The sequence below is a fragment of the Melitaea cinxia genome, chromosome 10, assembly GCF_905220565.1.
Source record: "Melitaea cinxia chromosome 10, ilMelCinx1.1, whole genome shotgun sequence".
Lineage (NCBI taxonomy): Eukaryota > Metazoa > Arthropoda > Insecta > Lepidoptera > Nymphalidae > Melitaea > Melitaea cinxia.
This window is the reverse complement of record NC_059403.1, coordinates 3,551,764-3,571,250: the sequence shown is the minus strand read 5'-3', so window position 1 is coordinate 3,571,250 and position 19,487 is coordinate 3,551,764. Positions and strand designations below refer to the sequence as shown.

The following is a 19,487-nucleotide window of genomic DNA, read 5'->3' as shown; positions in this document are numbered from 1 at the left end:
GACGAGTACATTCAGATAATCTATAATATAAAAATGAGTCGCTGAATGTGTTGCTAAGCGCAAAACTCGAGAACGGTTGGACCGATTTCGCTAATTCTTTTTTTAAAATATTCCTTGAAGTACGAGGATGGTTCTTACGGACAGAAAAATTCTAAAAAAAATTTTTAAATTTCCTGAAAAAGTCTAAAAACAACACTTTTCTATACTCCCATACAAAAGATTTGTGATAATACTTAAAAGTCAATTTGAACTTTAATACCATACGATAAAGTTTGTGTTAGGCGATACGAAGTTCGCCGGCTCAGCTAGTGGTAAATAATTTTAATGGTTTTTACCGAAACAGAAAAAAAATCGAATGTCGATTTTCAAGGGTGTAATATCGATTCATTGAATCGATTCAGTATAACATATTTATTTAAAATCGATTTATTACGTCCGATGAATCGATTTTTCACTTAATCGATTTCAGATCGTCATGTCTAATGTGTCAAACACACGTGTGTTGCTGTCGAAATGCACTTTAGTGCTATTAAAAAACAATAAGTTTTTTTATATGATAAATGTTAAATTACTATGATACAAGTTATTTATAATTAGTAAAACACAAACATGAAAAACAAACCTGTAAAGCATAAAACAACAAATACCTTTCGCGTAAGTTATTTTAAAATATTGTGTTTTAAAGGTTATTGCATTTTATCTTAAGTGTTTTATTTCTAAATTTTCTTATTATCTACTTCATAATCTATTGCGATCAATATATAATAAAAATATATATATTTTTCAGTTTGTACCTTTTGCTGAGCGCATAAATTCAATAGATATAAGACATGCTGCCTTGTATCACATTGAACATGCTTATTCAAGCCAGCCGGGTGAAAACGAGACACATTTTCACTTAGCCTTGCAAAAATGGCATGGTCTTAACCTGACTGAAAAGTTTAAAAAATTTAAAAAAGATGTGTTTGGTATTGTGACTGTTCCGCAACTAATTCACAAAAAGGATGAAGTGCTGTGTCTCCTAGAAGAATATTTGAAATTGGAAGATCAATTGTGCTTACAACCATTACTCGAGTAAGTTTATTTGTCTATTTTTTTTGTTTCTTCATGTTATTTAAAATAACGTTATCCAAAAATGTAGTAAAAACTAGAAATACGTCTGTTATTATGTCGTAACTTGCATTTGTATATTTAAAAAAGTTGAAATATATTATTTCTTTAATGTCATATCTGGACAGGACTATATTTTCTAAAGCCATTCTTCTGAAATACCACATTTGGCTTAAACTCTTTTTGTAGGCAAGCTCTAAGTTAGCTTCACTCGTCTCACTTAAGTAGTTTCTTTATTATTACTACTATTTACATGCAATGTTTATGATGGATAATATATTTCATAATTTTGGTCCTTAAATGATTGTAGGTACACTTAGTTCAATCTTAACACAATTTTAAGAGATGTATTCTTAGTGTAACAGTTACTGGTAAATAATCTTAATAAGTAATCTCTAATTAAGTGAGTTGTACAATTTTTTTTCAGGATTTTAGTATCATTAGCGAAAGATTTACGCAGTGACTTCTATCCACATTTTCCTAAATTCCTAGACATACTAATAAAATTATTAAACACAAAAGATGCAGAGAGACTGGAATGGACATTAGTATGCTTAGCGTTTTTGTTTAAGACTTTGAAACCATACTTGAAAAAGGATATAGGAGTGATAATTGTAAGAATCATACCTCTGTTGAGTGAATCTCAACCACAATATATAAATAATTTTGCAGCCGAAAGCTTTGCATTTGTGGCTAGAGATATAAAGGATAAAAAGAAGTTTATTGAACTCATTCTTAATTACTTGGAGAAAAATGATAATGTAAGTAATAATTTAATTATGTTTTATAAACATTTTTTATACAATCATCCTAAATTACACAATAGCTCGTACTAATCTGTAACCATGTAAATACAGTCATGATATGTCTTTTGATTATTTCTATAATTGCTATTAAACTATCCTCTCATATTGGGTATTTTTCAAACTTTAATATAAACATATACCTATACCTATTTATAATAAATTATTATTTTGTAGTCCATTGCAGGCTGTGGACATCTATTCTTTGAAATATTGAGAGGTGTTGGCAACAAATTTCACAGTTGCATTGAAAATTTCTTACCACTGTTACTTGAACACCTTAAAAACAAAAAGGCACATCAAGACATTCTGTTCAGAGTATTGACACAGACATTTGAAGATTGTCTACAAGGCATATCACCTAAAGAATTCAACATTTTCTGGTCCTGTATACATAAGTTTACTGAAGACATTTTAAAAGAAAATGACGACAATGCAGCTTTAGAATATATTCTAAGATTAGCGGGTCAAGTAATAGAACACATGAATGGAAAGTATTTGACAAACCCACAACAATTTACACTTCTTCTAGTAAAAGTTATTTGTGAGCAATCATCAGAGAAAGTTCTGGAAGTATGTTCCCAGCTTGGAGCCTTAATGCTCCTTTCATCCAATATTTCTCTGTCCCAGGAACATGCTGGAATTTTAGTGAAAGTACTGCTCCCTCTGCCGTTTCCAAATATTCTTATAAATTTTGTGGAAAGTATTGTCAATTATTCACAATTCGATGTACATATTTTACCCGCGTTTGTAAAATTCGTAATCCAGTCAAACTTTGATAATGATGCGGTAGCGACACTCGCAAAAATCTGCCTTACCAAGTCTCCAGTTTCTATGAACGGCTTAAAACTATTTGAGTGGATTAAATATCCTATTAACTTTGGGAAAGGCTTGCCTCAGCTGATGGATTACATTAATACTGTTTTAAATGAGGATCTTGAAAATATAGTTGAAAATCCTAATAAATTGGTAAATGTATTGTTTTGCCTACCACATATAGAAAACCTCGATGTTGAAATTTGTATTAAAATGTTGAGTGGTCTGATATCACAACTTCTAAAAGTATTAACTAGCTACAATCTTGATGAACAACAAGAGATAAATAAATTCCACTGTGACACAACTGCTTTGTCAAAATGTGCAAGAAAAATTATGTTCCTGTTAGCAACAACATTAGAATGCTCCATTCATATATCAAATTGCAAGAAAATAAAGGAAATATGTGATATTGATACTCTGCTACCTATTTTGTTGCCTTGTGCTTCAGATCCTAATTATTTAGTAGCATTGCATGTAGTTGATCTATATTTAACTGCATACGAACAAGAAAATGGTTTGACATACCCATTTTTGTCATTAGTGGACTCATATTTGAGGATAAACATATCATCTCCTTTTCACATCGTAAGTATTGGCTTAATATGTTCAATATAATAATATAATTTTTTATGTTTTATATATAATATTAATAGTCACCAACCCGCCTGCCCAGTATGGTGATTATGGGCAACACAGATGAGGTCGCGCCATTTTTGGCACGAAGTTGTGGAGGCCCGTGTCCAGCAGTTGACTGCTAGAGGCTGAAATGATGATATTGATGAAATGATGTATTATGTATAATATTAATTAAAAAAAAATAATTTTTAGGTACGTCTTTTAACTACGCATATTTATAAATTATTTGAAAATATTGAAGAATTGAACAAAACAGTCCAAGTAGGAGGCGAAACTGAAAGATTTTCTATTTTTAGTAACTGTTTTACTGTTGAGTCTACACCATCTTCTATACAAGAATACAGGGCACAGTTGAATATTTTACAAAAAATGACATTTAATACTTCACAATATGAACTGGCAAAAAAGACAGAATTTCATCTATTTGCCTTAAATTATATGTTAGGCGTTTTGTACATTAATTTTAAATTATTATGGGAGCCAGTAGGAGAATTTATAGCTGGTTATGGTAATGCATTAAGTGCTGAAGATTTTTGGCCTACATTTTATAAAGCATTAGAATCATCATTTGAAAATGCTAAAATGAATTTAAAAGTTTTTCAATTTGAAGACGACATTGTAACTGGTAATGATATTCTAAAACAACTGTATGCAGATCACAACTGTATACCCGAAAGACCAGATTTGCATAATTACAGAAATTTAATTTTGAAAATAATGACAAATTGTATACAAGTTTGTGAAGCTAAAAATAGAGATGTAGTTAATTTGTTTCTAAATTTTATAGAAGATGAATATAAGAATAATGCTTCTGTGAATACACTTAGAATCAATATAGAGGCATATGATAAAACAAAAATGGAAGCAGATGATAATGAAATAAATGCAGAAGAAGATACTATTGTAGAAATTCCAGAACATGATTTCAAAGACTCAGTATCAGGCAAAATAGTTTTTAAAACTTTGATAAATGTAATGCAAGTTTTGGCGCACTTTAAAAATCCCAGAGCTCTACATAAGGAACCAGAATTTTGGGAATTATATATGGAATTTTTGAAACATAAAAATCCAGGGCTTCAGAAGTTTGCTTTAGATTGTGTTCTTAATTATAAAAATAAAAGTTTATTACCATACAAAACTAATTTGCAGAATTTAGTTGATGAAAATAAATTTAAAGATGAAATGACACAGTTTAAAATAACTGAAGATTCACAAGCCATCCAACCAGAGCATAGAAAAGATGTTATACCAATTGTACTGAGAATACTTTATGGTAAAATGACATCAAAGTTAGGCGCTGATAAAAAAGGAGGAGGACAAGCTCGAAGAGCTTTAGTAATGAGATACATAAGTGGTTGTAGTGAAAATGAGCTGAAAATGTTCATAGAAATGGCATTCTCTCAGTTGAAGCAATACATGACTATGAAACCAAGAGAAATATATACGGATATAACAAATAAATTAGACCTAAAATCTGTCATAAGTCCTGGAAAAATACAAAGCATTTTAAATCTGTTTGATGTTGTACGAGAGTATTTTGGAGGTTATATGAAGGATACATTATTGTCAGACTTCTTAAAAATATTCTTTGCAGTTTCTTCAAATCTATCAGGTGTCCTTCAAAATACTGATAAAGTTCATGTTAGTTATATTAAAGTTATGAAGCATCTCCGGTCAATGACTATAAGTATATTAGGAAAATTGTTTGATCAATTTGAAAAATATGTTTGGACAAATGATGAGTTGTTTGTTATATTTGAAACTTTGGTTTGGCCTCTTGTTACACGTCTGCATATTGAAGGTATCCATAGTCCAACAGTATTATTAAAACTATTTAATATTTGGTGTCAAAATCCTAGATATTATGTATTGTTAATAACATGCTCTGAAGATGGTTCCTTATTGAGTCCACTACCTGCGATTTTCAAACTTTTGCTAGCACCAAAGACAAATCCTGGAGTTGTCAATTTTGTTTTGGATATGATTGAAAAACTGTTAACCTTGACAGAAGATGAAGAAGAAAAAGATATTCCTAGTATAGAATCATTTTCTACATTAAAAGTAGTTGGAGATGATAAACTTGACATGAATTTCGGTAGCAAAATTTTGATTCCCCATTTGCCGAGTATTTTAGAGGTTATGAAGAGGCGAATTGCTAATTCAGCTAAATCTAACACGGTTAATAAGAGAGACCTTTTAATTTTGTCAAGAGTAACAGAAATGGTCACCACTCCTGAAATGTGTGATGAGTTACTGAATCTCCTACTGCCTATATTAGTGAAAAAAGTTTGTATGAATATGGCTGAAGAAAATATGGAACATGCTGTCAATACCATTATTAATTTACTTGGACATAGCTCAAATCCTCAACAATATATTAAAAATATTGCAGTCTTGTTTAATAAAGTGGGACCAGTAGAAGTTAGAAAACTTCTTATTAAATTGCTGACTTCAATTGCAGAGAGTGCAACTGTTGATAAAGATAAATTGTCTAAAATGGCGCACGTTATCACAGAAATGAATGCTTTTAATAAAAGATGGATAGAACAACCAGACTTTGATCGGCGACTTGACGCTTATAAACTTATATATCGAATGTTAGAATCGGAGGAAATTGATGTCGATCTTACAATTTTAATTGTTAACAATTGTTTTTTCTTCATACGTACCGAGAAAGACATAGGACTACGTGACACTGCTGGCTTGTGTCTCAAAAAGATTCTTCCCAAATTATTATCCAAATACCGTTCGACTCACGACGGACAATTTTTAGTTCGAGACACAGTTCTCTCTCTCATATCAACTGGTATAAGAGATAGCAAAAATGACATATTACACAATGAAAGTATAATGTTACTGGGAGAATTGGTACGAGAATGTCCAGATGCTGATGTAGTTTTGTCGGATTTGGCTCCATTAACAAACAAAGAAGATAGAGAAGTTGATTTCTTCGATAATTCTTGTCACCTTCAGCTACATAGACGTGTAAGAGCACTACTGAAATTTAGCAAAGTAGCCAAAAAGATGATCAAATGCCCTACACCTCGAACACTTACTAACTTTATATTACCTTTGGCTTCAATTTATATTTGTGATGATAAATACAGTGATAAAAATTCACTTATAGACGCGTGCATTGAAGTCATTGCAACTTGTTGCAGACTGTTGCCATGGTATCATTATGAAGTCATACTAAAATTGTATTTGAACAAAATGAGACATTCAACAGAACACCAAAAACAACTCACACGTATATTAATCGGTATACTAGACGCATTCCATTTCGACTTCTCTAAAGTTAAAAATTTAGAATTACCGAAATCATTGACTGTTAGCATAAAAACTAATAATATCACTGGATTAACAAAAACTAAAAAGCTCGATGAGAAACTTGATGAAAGTAATAAAGAGAAAGATGATGAAAGTAAAAATGAAGAAGACGATTCTGAAAATGAAATTGATGAAAATGAAGCAAATAATAAGACGACTGAGAGATTAGAAGAATTAGAAACGGATTTACTAACGGGAGAGGAAAAAGATGAGGAAACCCAAACTAACAAAGAAGTAGACAACGAACCAGCATTTGAAAGAATTACAATTGTATCACCTTCAGTTGCTAATAGAATAATTAAATCTTTATCTGCGGGATTACTACCCCAATTGAATAGGTAAGACACTTTTATTAAATTTAGAAGTATGACAAGAAAGAAAAATTAGATTTTTTTTAATGCTTTTTCTCTTTCTATATTTATATATCTCTCTCTTAGAAATCCAAAAGCCTTAAAGTATATTTGATCAATACCAAGCTGATTTTTCAGTATTTATAATTTTTGATTTTACCGATTATTTTTTGAGATTTACCACTGTAACTCAGTATTCGCATTTTTGTAGGTTGGACGTTTCTTCACCCAATCGACTCGAATCAAGGTTAAGCTAATAAAATCAATGTTCTATTATGTTTTGTGTGTTTTAGGGCAATTGGCAAATTAACTGAACATGAAGAGTCTCACAAGTTAAATAGACGTCGTACAGGAATGGTACGCTTAGAGGAAGACATGTTAAGAGTTCCCATAGCTTTAGCATTAGTGAAACTCCTCCAAAGATTACCGGGGGATATATTAAGGTCTCAACTACCTGGGTAAGTTTTAAATTACAAAATATAAGGCTAGAAAAATTTGTATGAGTTTTTCATAATTTTTGATTTAATTTGTTTTTTGAATAAAATGTCAGTAGTTAATATAGTTTTATTTTTTAGGATTATCATCAAATTATGTTCCTTTTTAAAATCACCCTTAAAGCAAGTGAGAATAACGGCAAGAGATATTGTAAAGAAGATAATGTTAACAGTCGGAACAGAGTACTTGGGCGTGTTATTAGAGCATTTAACGCTTTTACTTACACGCGGGTTCCAAGTTCACGTACTAGTTGCTACAATCCATACTGTCTTAGATGCCTTAAAATCTGACTTTAAACCTGGAAATATAGACCAAAATCTTGATTATATACTAGATGTTTGTACCAATGACTTATTTGGATCTCTGTCAGAAGAGAAAGAAGTAGATAAACTCCACTATAAAACCCCAGAAGCGAAACCGAGCAAGAAAAGTTATGTCACCCTCTTGATTGTAGCACAGAATATTACTGAAAAATGTCTAATAAATCTCCTTTTACCTTTCAAAGAAGTGTTGCAAAAGCATCATTCAAAGAAAATCGTGGTTAAAGTTCAAGAAGCATTAATGCATATAACAAGTGGCTTAGTGACAAACAAGTTTATAGAAGTTGAATCTCTTTTTGTCTTTCTGCACGGTCTCGCTTCAGAAAGTATACCGGAATTTGTTCTAAGCGCTCCCAAGCGTGAACTAACAGAGGCTCAAAGGGAAAAAATGTTAAGAGCTAAACTAGACTGTTTCATAGTACCTGAAATACCGAAACGCAATAAAGAATTTCAAGCGAGACATGTAAAGACGTCTTCTAAAACAAACGCCCATGTTATCATCGAATTTAGTTTGAATATTTTGTATGTGATACTTAAAAGGGAAAAAATTCCACGAGTAGATTGTAAGGCATTTGTCGATCCTTTGATACCTCTTCTGGTCGATGCGTTGAAAAGCGACCATGTCAAGGTAACGACGGTGGCTATGAAATGTATAGCGACATTGTGGACTATAAGAGTTAGTACACCAACTCTAGAAGAAATGGCTAAAGACATTGTTAAGACGATCTTTTCGATACTACACAAGTATGCAACGTTTGAAATAAGCAAACAAAACGACAATTACCATTTAGTTCGAAACGCATTTAAGGTAATTTAAACTTTTTTTTTTGTTATAATGGTTCATGAAATATATTTATGCCTAATAATTTTGTATACTGATTATCCAATTTTTTTTTAAATAGACCAACGCATGATAAAATGCTTCGAGCCTGTTTCACCGGTTCTTGGTAACGCTATTTGTGAGATGACGATATAGAACGGATTATAGTTTTCGATATATTATTTTTTAACATCGATTTCCACTATATTTATGTCATATTTCTATAAATAAATGTCTCATAACATACACACATGGTCTGTTCCTATGATAAGCAACTTAATGCTTGTGTTACAGGTAACAGCCGACTGTTATAACTATTTTTAATATACATAGAAATAATACATATATTAATATATAAATACATATATTTCACTCAGACTCAGGCGGGAATCGAATCCACAACCTGCGGAACAGAAAGCAGAACCACTACAAACTGCGCCAACGGGCTAGTCGAAACGCAAATTGTAATTGAATTTCTATACGCAAATTGTGGAATTAGAAGTTGACGTTTCTTAATTTAGTCGAAACAGGTTTTAATGGCCTATTCTACCTCCTGTTGTTAAAGTCTATTTGAAACTTATGTGCAGGATAAACTATCCAAAACTAATGAAACAGGCTCTTAGAATAACGTCTTAATAAATAAAAATACAACAATTTTTGTTAATTATATGCCTTTTAATATATTATATTTATTGCTTATAGGCTGTAACAGTACTTGTTAGGAACGTGAAATATTTCACGCTAGAAGCAGAACAGTTAAAAACGCTCCTACTCTACGCTGAAGAAGACTGCCAAAATGATGAACGTCAATCCAATTCGTTTTCATTATTAAAAGCAATATTAGAAGCGAAGCTAGTGTCGCCTGAATTGCATGAAGTTATGCAAAAAGTGTCCAAAATATGCATCCTAAGCGAATCAGCTAGGTCGAGGTAAGTGACATTTACGATTACTGTTCTAGTGTTTCAATCAATAAATATTTTTTTGTTTGATGTATTATGGGTGTGAAAACGTTGTCTGAATATTGGAAGATTGAAAGGCTAGGTCAAAATATAACTTACAATTTTACTGGCTTACAAAGCTGATACAAATCTAAAATAATGCAACACAGAAATCATTATAATCATTAAATGACGTAAGATGACATATCATTATGTGATATATGTGACAAGTTATATACTTAATATGTTACATTATATTTTAGGCACTGCCTTCAATAAACAAATTTAGATGGCCAAAATTTTTTGTTCTTTTTCGTCATCAAACCACAATATTTATTTGTTTGATATTTCTATTCGTAACCTGTGCAATAAATTATTATATCCTGCTGATAAAGCCTATCAGTAACTTATGTACGAGATAATTATATAATATATAATTTATCAGAAAGTGGTGAAATGAGCTAAAAAATTAATATTTGTTTACAGAGAAGAGGCGCGTGGAATATTCGTTAGCTACCTAACTCATTACACGCCCGGTAAACGATTGGAGAAGTACATACAATTCTTTATAACACAACTTAACTACGAGCTTCAACACGGCAGAGAGTCCTCTTTGAAGTTTTTAGACATGATCATCGTTAAACTTAATGTGGTAAGTACTTATTGTGGTATTAACTTAATGTGGTAAGTACTTGTTTTATACAACTAGGTCAGCAAAGAATTATGCGGCTCACCTGATGGTAAACAGTTACTTACTTATAGATGACCGCAACACCAGAAGCATCCAAGCGCGTTGCCAACCCTACCCGAGCTTTCCCAGAAGCTCTGGCCACCTTACTCACCACAGGAACGCAACATTTCTTGAAAGCAGTGTTATTTATATGATCTTCTGTAAGATCGAGGTAATTCTCCAGACTGGCAGCTGAAAATCTTGAGAAGGATATATCTTTCTATGCTCTACCTTAGTTTAAAAGCAATTAGCAAAAAAACTTTAAAAACTCAGTTCGTTATGTCGCCTTAAATCCGTTCTATCAATCCCTACGAAAATTATCTTTGCAAACTTTCTTCTCTCATCTATTCTTGATTATGCAAGATTCAAGCTATTGTAATGACCGAGGACCAACTAAGTAAGCTTGAGCGATTTTGATGATTATATCCAGTTGTGCTCTACCTCAATGATGATAATAAATGGTCTGTTTGTTCCAGGATCAACTAAAAAGCCACGGCGACTACATTTTTCTGTCTCTGGGTGCGTGTATGCTAAACGATAGTGCCCCGGAGTGTCGTCAGGCCGCCGCTGGTTGTATCGAATCTATGCTGAAGAAGTTTCCGGCTATCGAGAGGAACAAACTATTTGAATTAGTGCTCGCTTTCTTTAAAGACACTCAGGTATACATATTTTTTGATTGGGCATAGGCCTCTTTCTCTATGTAGGCAAAGGGTCGGCTGGGAAAGAGATGGAAAAGGAAGGAAAGCTTAATCCATCACGCGGTTTCACTGGGTAACGATCGATATCAGGTGTCAATGATTACGATTGGGACCGATAGCTTAACGAGAGTATAGCTAGCTTCGAGGCATGTCGCCATGCCTGACTCACAAAAACAGTCACCCGGACCGAAAGTGTACGAGCGAGCGGGAATGTTATTTCACGACCGCCGGTGTTTTTTATGCTCCTAAAATTACTATAGTTTTGAAAATATTTCAAGCACTTCTGTATTTATATTTGGATTCCTATATGATCTGTGATTGCTCGAACATCACATTGCCTTTTTTGCATATATTAAAATTATTTCTCAGTGATGTTTAAGTTTATGACAAACTAATTTTTTTCTATTTAACAATTTACAGCCTATACATTTTGAACTAGCAGCTCAACTGTGTATTCGTTTCGTTAACGTCGAGGAAGACAAATTCCAAAGTCGCTTAAGCAGCGTACTTTCAACAATTAGCGGTAAAATACTTTTACTAAGCAACAACATTACAGAAGGTCGATTCGTTAAAATAAAACTAGATGAAAGCGGCAAAGACGACGATGAGAAACAAAAAGAACGCGACCATTGCTTGATACAAATGTTGAACTTAATCGATACGATCACAATACATTGCCCGGCGAGTATGAATAATAAGAAATTTTCGAGCGATTATGATGAAATAGCGGAGCAATGTAAAGCGTTGTTGGCCTACCCTCATTCTTGGGTGAGGTTGAGAGCGGTTAAAATTTTGGGTACAATTTTGTCAGCGATAAATGTTGAAGAGCTAAACGAGATTTCGAAAGAAAATGAGTGTGAAAGAGGCTTCATTTTTGATGATACTGAGAATTGTATAAAAAGTCTTGTACTAGATTTATGCGCACAGTACACGCCAAATGTATCTCAAGATATGGCAGATCAGGTTTGTAGCCGAAATTTAGACATTTTTTTTTAATTACTTCTACTTTAAAATTCAGTTTTAATTATACATAAGTATGTTGTTATCTTATCCTATTGCATATGAAGACTTAACTTTGTTTGGTGTAGTAAATTGGTTTGAAGGACCAATGTCTAATTTACATTTTTTTGTTTTTTTTTTTAATCTGTTTGAAATAATATTAAGTAGTTCGTTTTTACTATAAAAACATTTTCATTACATTCAAAACTTTTTTGTTTATCTCCTTAGGTAGATTATCAGATAATTTAATAATTTTATTTAATTTTTCTCAAGGTGACAGACGTGTTATTCCGTATATTAAAATTAGTGAACGAAATGCCGAGATTCAAAATTTCGAAAAAATCTCAATCGGAAGATACTGAGGAATCGAAAGTCAATATAAGATGGATACTGTTCAAATTGCGGAAGGCTGTTAACGTCGAAGTGGTCAAAGCACCTAATTGTATGAACATTGTAAGTACAAATTTGTTAAAAATAACATGAAAGATCATCACTACAGCCTATTGCAGTCCACTGCTGGACATAGGTCTTCACAAGTTCGCGCCAAAAATGGCGTGAAATTATGTATCTTGCCCATAGTCACCACGCTGGGCAGGCGGGTTGGTGACCGCAGTACTGACTTTGTCGCACCGAAGACGCTGCTGTCCGTCTTCGGCCTGTGTATTTCAAAGCCAGCAGTTGGATGGTTATCCCGCCATCGGTCGGCTTTATAAGTTCCAAGGTGGTAGTGGAACTGTCTTATCCCTTAGTCGCCTCTTACGACACCCACGAGAAGAGAGGGGGTGGCTATATTCTTTAATGCCGTAGCCACACAGTTTTCATGTTTAATTTATATTATTTTGATCCAATGTGCGCAGTATACTTAACATAGAATTTTTACAGAGATCCGCCATATTCACAATGTGGTTACACGTCATCAGTTCTTTATCTCCTCAAGAATTACTAACAGTAATCGATGTATTACTACCGCCGATCGTTCGAGAACTTTCGACCGGTGAAGGTATGGCGGCTACACCTGCGAAACAATTGGCGGGAAGATTGGGCAAGAAATTAAGAAGAAAAATAGGTGATATTGAGTACAGCAAGATGGCGGCTGATGCTCAGACTAAGCTGAATATTAAAAGAGCGGAAAGGAAAAAGGTGAGTTCTTATTATTATTTTTTTGCTAAAGGTGGTAAACAATCGTACGGTCCGCCTTATGGTAAGCGGATATTGTAGCTTGTAGACACTTGCGACAGTCGGAGCATTTCTAGCGCGTTGTCGACCCTTTTTTTTAACACCGGAAAATGCATTTACGCATAAGCCCGCCCTCCGAAATCAATTGGATGGATAGGCCTTTAATGAAAAGCTTAATGTCTATTTTGATGTATTTGAATAAAGTTTCAAATAAAACGTGTAACAACCTCCACAGCTTACAAAGAAATCCGTTGTAATGTTGAAGCAGTTTCTAAAGAAGCGCGTTATTAGTTTTGTTACTTATTTTATATAATAGCTTTCAAACTGTGTTTTTGACTGTTTGATTGTTATTTTTCAGTGAATAGTCTATTGTAATTTATATATTTTGATCTATTTTATTGATTACAAAAAGGAAATATCGATCAGTTGATCATAATACTTTAAATTTTATAATACTTATAATATTGTATTTCTATTATTCTCTTATATATAACTAAGTTTTTTTTTGTATTTATTTGAGCCGAACTTAGTGCCAATGTTAATAGGTTTTGTTGTATCTTTTAATGACAATAAAAATATATTATTGATACTACTACTATTATTAATATTACAATATTATTCTACATGTTTTTATAATATTATACACAAAATAAATATATTTGTATATTTGTCTAATGCCAGTTGCTGCTACAAGAGAAGGTCAACAATCCAGAAAAGGCAGCAAAGAGAAAACTCCATTTGCGCGAAAAGAAGAAACAGGCAAAGAAAATTAAATTAGAAATGTTACACGGAAAGAGGCCGAGAGCTAAGAAACGTAAGGCGGAAGATATTGACATAGAGGACGAGTTGTTAAACGATAATGGGGAGTGAAGAATTTAATTTATAATCTGTTTAGTTATATTATGCAAACTTTTTTAAATTACAAAATGTATTTTTATCTTGTACATATAAGTTAATAAGTTTCCACATTTTGTAATGTGTAAAAAATATATATGTATTTAATGTTTAGATATTATGTTTTATTTTCCCCTCTGAAATTAAAAATAGAATAAATGCTGAAAATTTCTGTGTGCTATTTCTTAGGTATAAATGAAACACATTAAAACAAAATAATATTGCTTTATGCATTAGAAAATTATTTAACATAACTAACAATGTTTATTTAAATAAACTATACATCACAATATAAACAATGCTTTCAGGGTGCATTTAAGCATTTCGTTAATTATTATCACTTAAAGGGACGGCATGACTTGGGAAATTCGCTTTAGAACGAGACTATAGCACTTCTTTTAGTATGTAAAGCTTTGTATGTTACAATCAAGTCATTTATTTATAGAAATGTAAGTCAACTCTTGTTCCAAAGGCCAAACAACCTAATCGTAAGCCTCATTCCAAAGGAACTTGCCAATGTTATGTCCTCCCCTTGTTAAATATTGCGCACTTCAAAGCTTTTGATATAACACCTTAAAAAATTTGCAAATATCACAAATTTGCAGTACCTAATTAAATATATAATTAAAAACAAATATTAAAAGAGAAGAAATTTATAGTCAATTAGAAATATTATACAAATGGCAATAACAATCATCACAGCGCATACTCAAGGTTACTAATATTTTATTCGGTTTTATTATTTTTTTACAAAGCTTCTACAATTCTTTCACACACTTGTGCAAGATGCTAAATGATGACTGCGATATTGATAACTATGTAGTATGTTGAGGAGAAATATCAATAATCGGTGGCGTAGCGTGGTTTTTGCCGCCCGGAGTCCACCAATTATTTACCGCCCTTACCAATTATTTTAATTTTTTTTTAACAAATTAATTTAACACACTCATTGCAAGCACAATTGTCATTGTTGTCGTGGTCGCCCGGGGTTATGTCCCCCCCCCCACGCTACGCCACTGAACAACACTACTGGCTAATATTAAACAAATGACGGGGTATATTTGAGCTTTGATTTTTAGGAAAATAAAATAATATATCTTCTTAGCACATTTTCAACTATAACCTTAAATAATAACTTATTTAAGGCCTTTATGACTATTGGGCGATTACAATACCCATTTTCTTCACAATTTGCATCTATCTGTCTTTACAATTAAAAATACTTACTAACTTGACTAAAATTATTTAAAACGGGATATGTACCTACAATGTTTTTTATTTTTATTTTGCAGAGTTCGATATTTCGACATTATCTACGAATGTCTTGTTCACGAGACTAAAGTAACACAGGTAGATCTTGACGGCATTAGAAGTGCCCATCTATTCGGACTAACTCCTTTTCCGTACGTTTGCTGTGTAATAATATCCCGTTTGAAATAATTACAGTAATGAAAATAACCATGTTAATTTAAAATCTTACTTACTATCTATTTCGTTAACCTCATTTTATGTTGTACCTGCTTAAATTGACCTTAAACTATACTTTACTATTGTGACGACCAGAAGGAAGGAGACGCTAATATTTGCTTCTTCACCCTTCACAATAGAGTGGGAGAAGGGTACCATACCTCCCATTCGTCACCGGGGTAATGTAGCGCTCACAGTGCCCGTCTTTGGGCGAAGGCGACCGCCCACTGGCGGGCTAACCGTCAGGACGTCACGGAAGCATGCGTAAGCAATTCCGTGGCGCCCCGCTATGATGATGAGGGCACCGCTGAGTTTTAATGGGTATTCTGGATTGTTCTGTTGTGCCAGGAGCCTAACACTCCCGCCGGACCCATCGACAGGGTGAATAAAAGCATTTCCCAGCGTTCAAAAAAAAATGACCCGTCACGTGATGGTTGGCAGATGCGAAAAACTTAAATAAACATTATTTTCTTTATATACAAAAATTTTGAATAAAAAAATCTTTAAAAACGCGACAACTCAATTACTATATAGAATAGTACATATATTTCATCATAGCGCGTATGGGGACGCGTCGACACTGCCTTCAACCTAAATGTTTCACATCAAAATTACGTGTTTTTTATGAGCACGTTGATTATAATAGTTAATTTTATTTGTAATTAAATGTAATTTTATTTGTTAAATATTATTGAAATTTAATACGTCTATAACAATTTTGTTATTTTTTTTTTTACTAACAATAAACTACCTACGTCGTCTGCTCACAAGTACACTACAGTAAATCTAATATTAACTCACAGCACCAACTTTCAAACAACGTTCAACTTCGTTATAAATTATTTAATAACATCTCTCACGTAACACCTGAAAAGGGACTGCAAAACTTTTATAAAGCGTCAGTACTTTTGAAAAGACTATGTCAGGTTAACTTTGTATAGTTTGACTAATAAAAAAAAAAATAGACAGCAGAAATAATAACTAATACATAGATACATTCGTTTCCGTTGTAGGTATGTAAGATATATGTATCTATTATAAATAGGTATGTGATGCAAATAAAACGTAGAAATAACATTTTTTTTAACAAATTTTCTTATTTCATCATACCCAAATTATATTTAAACCACAATCCTACATTTTTGCTATAAAATAATTAGATACTTATTAAATTACCAACTAAGTCATCATCATTACAGCCTATACAGTCCACTGCTGGACATAGGCCTCCACAAGTTTACGCCAAAAATAACGTGAACTCATGTGTTTTGCCCATAGTCACCACGCTGGGCAGGCGGGTTGGTGACCGCAGTACTAGCTTTGTCGCACCGAAGACGCTGCTGCCCGTCTTCGGCCTGTGTATTTCAAAGCCAGTTCGATGGTTATCCCGCCATCGGTCGGCTTCTTAAGTTCCAAGGTGGTTGTGGAACATTGTTATCCCTTAGTCGCCTCTTACGACACCCACGGGAAGAGAGGGGGTGGCTAAATTCTTTAGTGCCGTAGCCACACAGCACCAACTAAGTATGTTCCTAGTTTATTGTGATTAATATTATTACAGAAAACACTTAAATGTCTTATCATGTTAAATCTAGGCCATTACCTTACAGCTAGCAAATGCATTTCGAATTATATACACATGTATATAACTTAAGGTAAATAGTAGAAATTGCAAAGTATAAAAAATATTTTTACGCATTTTAGAAATTTAAGACTATACATTTTAAGCTCAAGATTGGCGGAATGAGTGCACTTGGACAAAATGTATTTAGCAAAATAACATTTAAGCCGCTTTTAAATGTTCAAAAATATTATTATTTAATTATTAAAAAAAAAATACCCGAAGCTTCCTTTTACAAAATATATTTTACAGTTTTAATTGTAATTAGATTTTCATTTATTTCTTTTATTGAGACTTGAAAAGCAACACGAAGAAGATACTAATTAATAGGAGATATTTCATAATTGAATTGTATTGGTTGGTATAAATATCTGCGTACTGACGCCATAATATCTGCCAAGTGACATAGCTTGTGAAACTATAGGAAAAGCTCGGAATATTTGTAAAGATTCGTGCATCATACTCGTTAGTCGTAAAACACAGTGGCGTAGCGTGGTTTTTTACCGCCCGGGGCCCACCAAAAATTTGCCGCCTCGAGCATCATTATGTTGATTAACTGGCTTCAGTAAAGAAGGAAGTTCATTAACCGACTTCAATAAAGGAATTATTTTGTATTTTTTATGTGTTACATAGTTGTGTGTGGATGTTACATCGCGGAGGCGATTTGAGATTATTTTTTTATCAATCAAGAAAATCATGGTAATTTTGCTGCCCCCGTTTCGTGTGCCACCTCCCCTAGCCTAGCCACGACCCCTCCGGCACTCCACGCACGTAACACAATTAGAATAAAGTTAAATTTCTTAGTTTTATCAGTTCATACCATATACTTCTTGTGCACGCTTTACAAACTACACGAATTATGCGTGAGAAGAAATTCAGAATAAATGTGTGGGCTGTGGCTTTTAATTTCCGCTAAACTTATAGGAAGCAAGAAGAAAATAATTTATTAAGTTTTATTGTTTGGAATATCATTTTGTAATGGACGGCAACAAGCTTGGCGATTGCCTAAGCTAATATTTTGTACAATAATAAGCCTTATGTAAAGGATTTCAGAATTCATAGCAAGATAGAATATTTAAATGTCATTTAATTAATAATAATAAATAAATATTTACACAATATTTAATTAATAATTTAGAAAAAAAGTGTTGCTCAACTTTTAAGCTTTTGGTAATGCGGCTTACGTTAGTATTACTAAACTGTAAACATAACGACGCAATATAAAGCGCCTAGGTAGAAATGATCTACTTAAAATATTGGGATTATTTAATTGACTTTATCTAGCATTTACACGGCCTGGGCTCGTCGTGTATTTATTGCAAGTATCATCATGGTACCTACACAAAATTACATTTTTTTTCAATTTAATTAATATATCAACTCAATTTTACCGTCTCTTAATTAGAAATAGTAATCATCCGAAGTCCCGCCGTGTAAACGCACAATAACCACGCAAATTCACAATAACATTGATGATATAGGGTTGTATCTCATTATTTTCGATAACAATATCCACAGTAGGGACGTAGTGGTCGCCAGTGCCACGCCCCCCCAGCCAAGCTCTAGCGACCACGAGGTTGTGAACTCTCTGGCGGAAAGTAACGGAAGAGCGGGGTATCTTGGGCCTATAACGCCGTCTGCAGTGTCGTCGCCATGGGAACTGCTGCGTGTTGATACTCGTTGAACACGCTTGAAATGTATTATCATTAATGTGAACATTGCGAATAGTCCTGAAATAAAAGTAATTATGACAGTTTAACCTTACCTTTAATAAATGTTGCCTGGGAGCGATTGACATTAGCGTTAAAGTTATGTTAATATAAATATGTTAATAATTAGTTATGTTATATAGTATGCATACTTATGTATAGTGTTGTAATTGTTCTAAACTGTATCTTTTTTATGTTTGCAATAAAGCTTTTATTAATAAATTGTTAACTTAATATCGTTCTTTTATAAGTCTCTAACTGCATATTTTTTCCGTAGTCATTGAAATAAGTAGTACACGTAGATAAATAATTGTGACAAAAAGGTACTTAATAATGCAGTTTATTTATACCTTTCTTAACCGTGACTTCCAGTCGTGTGCTGTGTTTTCAACTCTTTGAAAAAATAAAAATCTAACATAACAGTCGTATAACTTATACCTACTGCCATTTTTTCAACATTATCACTGTTCTAAGGTAATCTGCGACAGTTTCTAAGTTTACGATTCACGATAAAAATAAAACTTTAACGTTTGCTATCTAGGTAGTTGTTAACGTCTATGCTTTATGTTTCAGTT

At 32.9% G+C, this 19,487-nt stretch overlaps 2 protein-coding genes across 2 annotated transcripts in view; one reads left to right on the top strand and one right to left on the bottom strand.

Moving 5' to 3' along the window:
- Positions 1-469: 469 nt before the first annotated feature.
- LOC123656863 (small subunit processome component 20 homolog) lies at positions 470-14,232 on the top strand. Its single transcript, XM_045592475.1, has 14 exons — positions 470-654; positions 788-1,074; positions 1,538-1,871; positions 2,091-3,317; positions 3,561-7,036; positions 7,342-7,506; positions 7,624-8,671; positions 9,386-9,612; positions 10,108-10,273; positions 10,828-11,010; positions 11,470-12,012; positions 12,322-12,501; positions 12,931-13,188; positions 13,906-14,232. Exons 1-14 carry the CDS (start codon positions 610-612, stop codon positions 14,092-14,094), a joined length of 8,328 nt encoding a protein of 2,775 aa, XP_045448431.1. The 5' UTR covers positions 470-609; the 3' UTR covers positions 14,095-14,232.
- Positions 14,233-18,617: 4,385 nt separating this feature from the next.
- Positions 18,618-19,487, bottom strand: part of LOC123657348 — a 49,675-nt gene continuing 48,805 nt past the window's right edge. Inside the window, exon 6 of the mRNA XM_045592913.1 lies at positions 18,618-18,933. Within this exon, the coding sequence (XP_045448869.1) occupies positions 18,662-18,933 (272 nt within the window). The 3' untranslated portion in view covers positions 18,618-18,661. The remainder of the gene's footprint in view (positions 18,934-19,487) is intronic.